The following is an 11,069-nucleotide window of genomic DNA, read 5'->3' as shown; positions in this document are numbered from 1 at the left end:
TCTTCTATGGGGGGAAAAAGTCCTGCTAAAAATAACCTCACGATCAAGCACAATAAATCCTATCAGGAAATAACTGATCATGAACAAGAATCAACAGACGTAATAGTAGGTAGGGTCGGGGAATTAGACAATTAAGAAATCAGAAAATAGAGTGATCCACTTTAAAATAATCAATGATGGCCCAGCCAGCATGGCTCAGCGGTTGAGTGTCAACCTATGAACCAGGAGGTCACAATTCAGTTCCTGGCCAGGGCATGTGCCTGGGTTGCAAGCTCAATCCCCAGTGTGTAGTGTGTGTGTGTGTGTGTGTGTGTGTGTGTGTGTGTGTGTGTGTGTGCAGGAGGCAGCGGATCAATGATTCTCTCTCATCATTGATGTTTCTAACTCTCTCCCCCTCTGTCTTCCTCTCTGAAATCAATAAAATGTATTTAAAATCAATAAATAAAATAAACAATGATGGAGGGACTTGGAGACATGTAGATGAAATACACTTGGCCACATGTGAATAATTATTGAAGTTTATTCTTTGACCCAGCAACACCATTCCCAGGTTTTTTAACCAAGAGCTATGAAAACAAACATCCACAGAAAGACTTACATAAGAATGTTACTAGCAGCTCCATTCAAAGCAGCCCATGCTGGAAACAATCCAAGTATCCATCAATAAGAAACTGGGTGAATACTACTAAGCAATAAAAAGGATTGAACTACTAATAAATGCAACAACATGAAAGAGCTTCACAGACATAATGTGCTGAGAGAAAGGAGCTGGACTTAGAAAAGCTCATACTCTGTGGTTCAGGACAACGTTTACCTGGTACCTGGGGAAGGTGGAGTAGAAAGGGTGGTGGGTGGTGAGAAGGAAAAGGAGTGAGGCTTTATTTAGCTCTATGTAAATTATTTTGTAAAGACTTGAAAAAAAATCTGAAACAAATATAACAAAATTTGAACGTATATCTCATCTCAATGATAGATAGAATTGCTTGTTACAGTATTATTTTACATACTTTTGGTATATTTGAAATGTCTTATCTTTCAAAATAAGTAAATACACACCGAAATAAAGACTGCCAGGGAGACTTTCAGGAAGTGACTTACTAAATTTTCAACATATGGTTTCAGACTAAGAAAGGCCTCACCAATGAAGCATATATTGACATGGAACTATTTTAACAGGCGTAAACTGAAATTAGCCAGGAACCTGATGATTCAGCTCTAATTCCATTCAGGGTCTCCAATGCCCTAGGAGCTGTATCAGTGAAGAAATTGCTTCGGCATACGTCTGAGATTTTGTTGCCTTTGGATTCCTCTAGTATTTTTATGGTTTCCCGTCTTACATTTAAGTCCTTTATCCATTTTGAGTTTATTTTTGTGTATGGTGTAAGTTGGTGGTCTAGTTTCATTTTCTTGCATGTATCTGTCCAATTTTCCCAACACCATTTATTGAAGAGACTGTCTTGACTCCATTGTATGTTCTTGCCTCCTTTGTCAGACTCCATTACTTCTTAAAGCAACAGCACACAAAGAGTATGTTGTAAAATGACCTCAAGTGTGCTTATGACTTATGATCAAAGATCAGTTAAATATCTCATATGGGAGCTTCCTGAAGTCTATTTCCTCCAGTAACGTTAGAGTGAACGGCCTGTTTTGTGACACCACTTTAATCTAGTATTTCTAAATCCCCAGGAAACGTACAAGAGATTCCAGAGAGTCTCAGCAGGCCGACTGTCCATGATCTTCCCTCCACATCACCATCTCCTATCCCTTCCCCCGCCCCCTTAACTCTGCTTCTCCTTTCCCCCCAGCTGTTCATCCTCAGTCAGGGTGCAATAGCTAGGTCCGTGGTCGGCAAACTGCAGCTCGCGAGCCACATGCGGCTCTTTGGCCCCTTGAGTGTGGCTCTTCCTAAGCCTTAGGAGTACCCTAATTAAGTTCATAACAATGTACCTACCTATATAGTTTAAGTTTAAAAAATTTGGCTCTCAAAAGAAATTTCAATCATTGTACTGTTGGTATTTGGCTCTGTTGACTGATGAGTTTGCCGACCGCTGAGCTAGGGTGACCAAAGGACCACTTTCCCCAGGACAGTCCCAGTGTACGTTTGTTGTCCTGGCTAATAACACCCCTTTCACTCCCAATAGTGTCCTCAGTAGATGGTCACTTTAGCTATCATGAAAAGAGCCTGGGATTTGGGAGTTAAAAGACCCGGGGTCAAATTTTAGTCCTACTTAAAATTGTGAAACCTTAGGGTAAGTGCTACACCCTTCTCTGAACCTCAGGTTTCTTCACCTTGAAAATTTCCAAAGTTTGGCTGTCCAGAATTAGAAAAAATGTAAAAAAGGCAACCCGGGGATATAATGATTTCATCCAAAAGAAAGTTGGCCCCCCAGCCATTGCACCCTCTCTTCTGAAAAATCCGTTACCCTTTCCAACTTGGAAGCAGTTCATCTGCCGTGGAGGGGGAAAAAAGGCGGCCTGGGTCTGTACAGGGTCAGTGACCGCGGGAGCCCAGTGGCCTCTCTGAAAGACGCCTCGGGCGAGGCCCCTTCACATTGAGCATGTACACGTCCTGCAGCCGCATCAGGGGCCCTGGCTGCTCCCCTCAAGGTCCTCGAAGGCTGGCAGGTCCTGCTCCACCTTCTCGAAGCCATCCTTCAGAGCTGGAAAGGTCGTGAAAACAATCCTCCATTCAAAAAGCAGGCGGTGAGCATTTCATACATGCAAGGCATAATTACCTGTTCACATATTTCAAGAATAAAAAATGATACTTGATTTGCTTTTCCTCTCAGTGGCAAGCACCATTCCTGGCACAGAGTGATGCTTAATACAATCTTCTGAATAAGGAATAAAGGCTTTAGAGTAAAAACTAAGGCACACCCCTTTATCACACTGTTCCCTCCTATCTGTCTCCAGGAGTCTTGCCCTTTGCAGGGACAATTACTTTCCCTGTTAACTTCCCTAAAGTCAACAAACTTGTTCAAATACAAAGCGGAGTAAATTAAGAAAGTGATCCTGCAACAGATCACACTGTAGTGGCAACTTAGTAAAACAGAAATTATTAGAAGACATCACTTTTTACATAAAGATAAATGGGATGATATTTTGGATTCGATCCAAAATCAAGTGAGATAATGGATATGAAGGTGCTTTCTAATGTAAAATTATATAAACTTATTAACAAGGGGACCTAGTTCTTTGTGATAATTAGAGCTAAGGAGATCAAGTAATACCTACCCACTTCATTGCCCTTCATCACATCCCATCAGAATCTCTCTCCTGTCCACTGAGTCAGGAGATAGAATCTTCTCTTTACCCTCCAGCCCTCCTCCTCATTACCTCGGGTGTTCTCACTCGCCTCCAGACTATGTACCACATTCCTCCAGTCAGACTGTAGGCGTTTGATGAGAGTAAATGCAAGCAGAGGGTTAGACACAGGGGTTGCTGAATCCTCATGCAAAGAAAGCACCTTGTGATAGAACCTGCAAGAGAGGACTGGGATGATCTCACCTACCGATGCAACCAGACACCTAGGAAAGGCTGGCATGCTGCATAAACATTGAGAGTAGTTAAAAATGAAATGCTGAATCCCTTGAGACTCATGGAATATTGTAACCAATAAGCAAAAACAACAACAACAACAAAAAACTACCATCACAACAAAAGTAGGTCTCTTCATTTGTTCATTCAATGAGTCAGTCTCTACCAGTCAATTATTGTACATCAGGCATCATGCTAGGGGCTAGAGATACAAAGGCAAGACAGAGTCCAGCTCTCAAGGAGTTCACAATCCAAAAAATCTTTTTTTTTCTCTCACCATTCTATATTCAATACTTAGAATCTGGTAGAAATGCGAACACATTGTTCAATTAATTGCAATAATTGTGATACATGCTATTGGAAAAGTGAAGTGAGCATATCATGCTATGGAACGCTATAGTATATGTAGGCAGGACACCTAACCCAGATGGGAGTTAGAAATATAAGGAAAGAGCCCTGGCTGGGTAGCTCAGTTGACTAGAGCATTGTCCTAATACGCCAAGGCTGTGGGTTTGGTCCGCAGTCAGGGCACATACAAGAAGCAATCAATGAATACATAAACAAGTGAAACAACAAATCCATGTTTCTCTTTCTCTCTCCCTCAAAATCTATAAATAAAAAATTTAAAAAGGAGAAATAAATATAAGAAAGACTTCCCAGAGGGGATGGCAATCCTCCCAGCCTGAAGGACTACAATATGGATAGCTAGTACTTATTGAGTCCTCACCATGTATTAGGCATTCTGCTAAGTGCTTTAAATACAGTCTCATTTAATCCCCCAACAACCCTCAGAATAGATTTGATCATGCCCATTTTACAGGAGAAGAAACAAGGCCATACTATTAGCAACAAAACCAAGAATGAACCCAAGCCTGCCGACTCTGAAGCCTGTTTTCAGTTGACTGTGCCATAGTGTGTCCATGGATCTAGAACAAAGAAGGGAGGAAGAGTGTCTTTTGATCCAACAGGGACTAATGTGCACAAAGGCATAGAGGTTTGACATGTATTTGTTCATTCAACAAGTCAGTCTATACTGGTTACTTGTCAGACTCCATGCCAGAAGTTGGACAAGACAGGGGCCCATGCTCAAGGATTTCATAGACAAGAAAATACTCTGTGCCTAAGAAAATACTCATCTCTCTATGCCTAAGTTCAATACATACTTCTATGAAAGAATGAATGAAATACTATATTATTCTAGGAGTTAAGAACAAAATTGTGAATAAGACAGTAACCTTGGTTCTCAGAGACTCACAGTCTAGTGCAGCGGTTCTCAACCTGTGGGTCGCGACCCCTTTGGGGGTCGAACCACCCTTTCACAGGGGTCGCCTAAATACATCCTGCATATCAGATATTTACATTACGATTCATAACAGTAGCAAAATTACAGTTATGAAGTAGCAATGAAAATAATTTTATGGTTGGGGGTCACCACAACATGAGGAACTGTATTAAAGGGTCGCGGCATTAGGAAGGTTGAGAACCACTGGTCTAGTGGGTAATATAGACACAAATAATGACATGACAGATGCAACACCAGACTTCTGAACAAGGCTTAGGGGGAGTATAGAAGGGAGTGATTGATTTGGCCAGAGCAGGTCAGAGAAGATCATCTCTCCTTTCACAAAGGAGGTAATAAACCGAGATTGATGGGGGAATGCAAACATGAGGAAGGGAGGAGGAAGCCTCCTTCCCGTAGGCAGAGGCAGTCCCGAGGATGCAAAGGTACAGAGAGACAGACAGCAGGGGACTTACAAGCAGTTAGTAGTGCTGGAGCACAGGGGGCACTGGGAGTTGGGAAGATCAGATGGGAGAAGTGAGGAGCACCTCACAGGCCTTGCTGAGGAATTTGGTTTTGACCCTGAGTGCAACTAGGAGCCACCAAAAAGTTTTAAGTGAGAGTGGGATATGTTGACATATAAAAGTCTGTGAAAGGGTGGGGAGGAGGGTTCAGAAGTGGAAGTGACTGGAGGCAGAAAGACCAGTTTGGAGGCCATTTCAAAACTGCAAGCAAGAGACCAGGAGAATCGGAACAAAAACAGTGACATGTAGACACTGATGATGGCTAATGGGAAATGAAGAGGTAATGTTTTCCAGCATGCTTCCATTTGCAGGAAGGGACAGAAGAGTGGGGCCAGAAGTGACCATCTTTCTTGTTAATTTCTCTCCTCAGATATCCTACAGGAGTGTTCATGTAAGCAAAACATGCTGTCTCCTTTTCTGGTCTACTATGGTTATTCCACTCCTAACAGCGGGATTCATACTGTTGAAATGTATAGATTTTTAAAAGGCAGACTTAAGAGCTCTAGTCCTGCCCTCAAAGAATTTCCCCCTTGCTTTAAAATGATTAATTTCCAAGAAATATGATAACAACAAAGGAAGTAAAAGAAAAGAGTGTGATCAAAGTGAAAAGGATATGGATTTACGTGAATGTGTACAAGAGCACGTGAGAATATAGGAGCTCTTTGGCAAGAGTGGGGACTTCCATGAGCGGAAAGGGATGAAGAATAGAGACGGTGGTTGGGTGGGAGGATTTCCATACCTTCCAGCAGAGTCTGACCTAAGGACTTCTCAAGGGTGGTTCCTGCAACTATCAAACAGAGCTTGAAAATAGAAGATGACTTGCTTTATGGTGCTTCCAGGGAGCCAATCAGGACCTGGGTGCCCCAGGGAGGGAATGGGAAGCCTGTCGAATATCAGGGTGTCTCTGGTCCCCAAGCAGGGCTGTTTGAGAGCGGTTATCTTAGGGTTTTGAAACTACACCAGTCTCAGGGTGTGGGTTTGTTTTTTTTATTACCCATTATTTCCTGCATCAGCTCCATATGGAACTACTTAATGAAAGATATTCCATTGCTCAATGAAAAAACTTCTCAGCAGAGACTTGGGCTTGAGTCCAACCTGAAGAGTAAGCGTTCAGAAACAACTGAGGCTGAGCGGGCAATGATTTTATAAGACGGTTGGACTTATCCTGACCCAGCCTCCAACTATCCTTCAGTTTCTTCCTCTATAAAATGACAGAGCTGGTCTCGTCTAGAAGGTCTCTCTTCTAGCGTGACCGTTCTAGTATTTCTTTCCATCACCTTTTCCGCAACTGAATAAATAGATTCATCATCTGGTGCTTGAGGACTGATGTCTAACAGGCAACAGAGGAAACTGAGGCACAAAAGGAAAGAGGTAAGGCCGTGAGGTGAAGATTGTCCCAAGCCATCAATCAGATCAAAAGCACTACCTCTTTTTCTCTTCGCAGCCCACTTTGCAGGACGGGCTCCGTTTATTTAGCACAGGGGTCTGATCTTCCCTGCAGCACATAATTCAGTTCAGCGCTCAGATACATCACTTTTCTGTTACAGAGAGAAAAAACCCCTATCCACTAATATCCGAGGCTGGTTTGGAATCTAAATGTTGGCCCCATGCCCAGCCTCTGAGCAAATAGCTGGTTTTCAGAGACTGAGTAACTGGATGCTGAATTCAAACCTCACGGTTTCCTAAATGGCAAATGCTGCTGAGAGTGGAAAAGCAGATCCTTTCCTTCAAGAATTTGCACATAAAATGTGCAACCCAATCCCTGCATTAGACGGAGCCTGGACAGATGATCCAACCACAATACATGGGCTATTTTAATTCAATATGTTTCTCCTTCAGAATTCAGAAAGGGCTTTGCTTCAGTGCTTCTGAGACATTCAGAAGGGTTCATTCTTAGCACAGAAATAACTGCTGCTGGCCCTACTCTTTCAATCTTGGTGATTTTAAAAAACTGTACCAATAAAAAGAGCTAGGGCTTAATTATATATATCTATATTATATTTATATATGTAACAAATATATACTATACTAGTATATAACAATATATACTATAACTAGTATAATTTTTATTCATTAATGTGGGTAGAGAGTAGTTTCAACCCCCCCGCCCAAAATTTCATTTTTAAATTTAAAAATTCAGAGAAGAATATCAACTGAGGCCCTTAGAAATAACATCTCAAGTCCATGAAATCACCAGATTGGGAGTATAAGAACATGAGCAGGAACCGCCAAAATTCTTGCTTTAAAAAGCAAACATTTCACTAGGTTTTAGAGCACTGATTCGAGAACAGACAGTCTCAAAAATATCAAATTACACTTTCTGAAATTACATATCCGTAAGTCACATGAGAAGAGAATCTAGAATTTTTCTGATTCTTTTTTATTATCTGAGCTCTCACAGTCCTAGTTACTGTTTAAAGCCAAACGTGGGGTCTAGTTTCACTAGTCAGTCTTAACAATCGTGAAGACCTAACATTTATTGAGCAATTATCACATTCCAAGCACAATGATAAATGCCTTTATATGGTATTTAATCCCTCCAACAACCCGATGGGGGTAGGTACTCTCACTACCATTATTTTACCGATTAAAAAGCTAATGCTTAAAGAGGTAAAGAAACTCGCCCAAAGTCAGAGCCAAGGATTCAAATAGAGGTCTATTAAATTGCTGAATCCAGACTCCTAACCATTATGTACTCTGGCTGCTCATAAACCTCAGGTCTGGGTCCTGTCATATCAGATAAGCAAGCAGGAGAACAGCACAGCATGATGGGAGGAGAATCAAAAGAGCTGTGTTCTAGTCCTGGATTTGCTACCCACTGCATTTATAATCTTGGATAAAGTCCTTCGGTTTTCTCATAGTTTAAAAAATGTCTCATTTGTTTAAGAGAGTAATACAAACCTCCTCCAAAGCACTGCGTGTCAGAGAGAATTAAATGAGAGAAGGTTTGTGCAAAACCTCCCACTTTGACAATGACAGTGGTGATAAGACAGGGAAGCCCTGCCCAGATGCTTTAATCGACAGGCGCTCTTCTGAGCTTGTTCCCTGAGAGGCTGGGCATGGGCGTCAGAGTCCTGACCCTCATCTCCAGCAGGACCACCAAAAAGAGGGGTTAGTGTAAGGGAAGAAGCACACGGGTAGCCAGGAGCATGTGGGGATCTGAAATCAAAGACAAACAAGTCTGCTATTTCCCTCAATAAACTTGGACTTCAGTGAATCTAGACCAACGCTTTTCAACCGGTGTGTCACAAGAATGTTTAAAACATGCACTACCTGACTAGTCAGGGTCAATGACCTCCTTTCCTTTAGATTGTCAAATTAAAAAAGGACAACAGACAACACAACAATAACCATCTGGTGTGAATGAATCAAAATTAGACCTATTTTTTTGTCTGATTGGCAAAAAAATATATTTTTGGTGTGCCACAGAATTTTAGGAAGTAGTTTATGTGTGCCATGAGATGAAAAAGTTGAAAATCACTGATCAAGGCTAAGAACAAAATTAAAATATTTTGCTCTGTAAACGTGGGCTTATAGAACATTAGGCAACTATGCTCCTCCAAAGAGTGACAAGAATTATGGAAATCATAATCATTTCTGTTATTATTAATATACACTTACATACATTATTTATGTGTGTGTATCATGCCTATTTGAAACTAACAGTGAATTTAAACATGCATCAATGCTTACATGCAAACTACTCACTTAAGAGCACGTTCCAAATTACATCATCATTCGGTCACCACTGAGTAACAAACAAGGTCTGTCACATACACTTCCACACACAAATTGATTCTCTCCCACACAGCCCTGGTGTCCCACACACCTTCTTCCCATGTGCCCCCGAATGGGTATTACCATCACAAACACCCACTCACAATTCTATAAGCAGTACATTTCAGACAGCCTTCTGTTGTCTCAGCTCAGCAGAGGGGCCCATCACAGAAGCACAGTATTAATATATTCAGATAACAATGTGTTTACACCACCGTTTCTCACACTGCGGGCTTCTCCATGTCCCAAGCAGAGAAGGCACAGCACATGCTCACACATGTGGTGTCAGACACAATCATTGATCTTTCATAGCTTGACACTGACAGAGTCAGTATGTGATGACGGTGCCCCAGTGTTCCAAGTCTACAGCGTTTTATCCCATGGTGTGTAGCATTAGCGCTTGTTGATTGTATAGCAAAACAATATTGGCTGAGTATCTGCTTGTGTGTGCTATACCCAGCATCCTCTAGCACAGTGGTTCTCAACCTTCCTCATGCCACGACCCTTTAATACAGTTCCTCATGTTGTGGTGACCCCCAATTTCATTGTTACAAATTGAACATAATTAAAGCATAGTGATTAATCACAAAAACAACATGTAATTATATACGTGTTTTCCGATGATCTTAGGCGACCCCTGTGAAAGGGTCGTTCAACCCCCAAAGGGGTCGTGACCCACAGGTTGAGAACCGCTGCTCTAGCATCAAGAATGGTTTTACCCAGTTTTTTAAAACTTTATTGTTGAAAGCATTACATATGTTCCTTTTCCCCCCCCCCATTGACTCCTTCTAGCCCCCGCCTGCCCCCGCCCTCCCACCCCCCGGCCCCAGGCCTTCACCACCCTATTGTCTGTGTACCCAGTATTTTCTTGGTGTCATACACTTTCATACACATATAACACCTCAGTTATCATTTATTTAGAATTTAGAGAGCTCTTCCTGGGGTGAAGAGAAGGGAGAGCTGAAAGCAAAGGACACGTGGGCATCTCTGACTCACAATCCTGATGCTACAGACTCCAAGCTCCTTGAGTCTTGGGTCTTGTTTATCCCCAGGGTCTGGAACAGTGCTTGCACTCAAACACACGTGTTGAATACATTGATGAAAGTGAAGCACATTCACATAGTGACTTGCACAATCACTAGTACATACTCTGCATCTCTCCCACGGGGATGGTATCCATAGTGCCATGTGCATCTAGTTCCAATGACATGAGCGTCTCCCACGTGGTCACAGAATGTCACCTGACTCATAACAAACACCAATGACCCAGTCACGTGGTCAACACACGTATGGCTACAGCAACACACAGTCTCCTCCCCATGGCCCTCTGCTAGCGTCTGGGCATCTCTGTGACACCGAGCCTGGGGGCCCACACCTTGGACACTGTCCTGTGAGGTCCTACCTGGCCTCAGAGGCACTCGGCCACACCTTCCCACATCTGTCTCTGTGTGAGGCCACACTGTGTGACACCGTGTCTCTGGGGTCACCCTCAGCCTCAGTTCCCCATCACCCCACGCCACACTGTCTCGCCTGGGGTCGCGCACAGGGTGACAATGCATCTGGGGAGTCACACCCCCCGCGTCTCAGTCTCACGGTGGGCGTGACGCTGGGTCTGAAGTCCCACGCAGGGTGGCAATGAGTCTCAGCGCCACCCCCAGCCTGGAGCACAGCGTCTCAGTCCCGGCCTCTGACTCAGTCTCCCCCACTCGGGCCCCTCACCTGGTCAGGTCCCGCAGCCGCGCCTCCTCCCCGCGCAGGTAGCGCCTCAGCAGCCCCAGCAGGCGGCGCTCGGGGGCCAGGCGCGCGCCACGCTGGTCAGCGCCGAGAAAGGTGTTCCCGCGCGCGCGGCCCCGGGGGGGCCCTCGCCCGAAGGGCCAGCACCGCCAGGAGGGGGTAGGTTGGGCGAGGAAGGCCTACGGGCGGGGCGGACGGGGCCCGGGGGAGATCCCGCC

At 43.7% G+C, this 11,069-nt stretch overlaps 1 protein-coding gene across 1 annotated transcript in view; it reads right to left on the bottom strand.

The window, feature by feature from the left end:
* P4HA3 (prolyl 4-hydroxylase subunit alpha 3) overlaps nt 1-11,069 on the bottom strand; it is a 44,356-nt gene that overhangs the window by 26,820 nt on the left and 6,467 nt on the right. The window contains 6 exon segments of the mRNA XM_023764045.1: nt 2,427-2,544; nt 2,546-2,584; nt 2,587-2,660; nt 3,337-3,479; nt 10,837-10,918; nt 10,921-11,030. Of these exon segments, the coding sequence (XP_023619813.1) occupies nt 2,427-2,544; nt 2,546-2,584; nt 2,587-2,660; nt 3,337-3,479; nt 10,837-10,918; nt 10,921-11,030 (566 nt within the window).

The sequence above is a fragment of the Myotis lucifugus genome, unplaced genomic scaffold, assembly GCF_000147115.1.
Source record: "Myotis lucifugus unplaced genomic scaffold, Myoluc2.0 scaffold_313, whole genome shotgun sequence".
In the NCBI taxonomy this organism is placed as follows: Eukaryota; Metazoa; Chordata; class Mammalia; order Chiroptera; family Vespertilionidae; genus Myotis; species Myotis lucifugus.
Note: the sequence above shows the minus strand (reverse complement) of the source record. Positions and strands in the feature narration are given on the sequence as shown.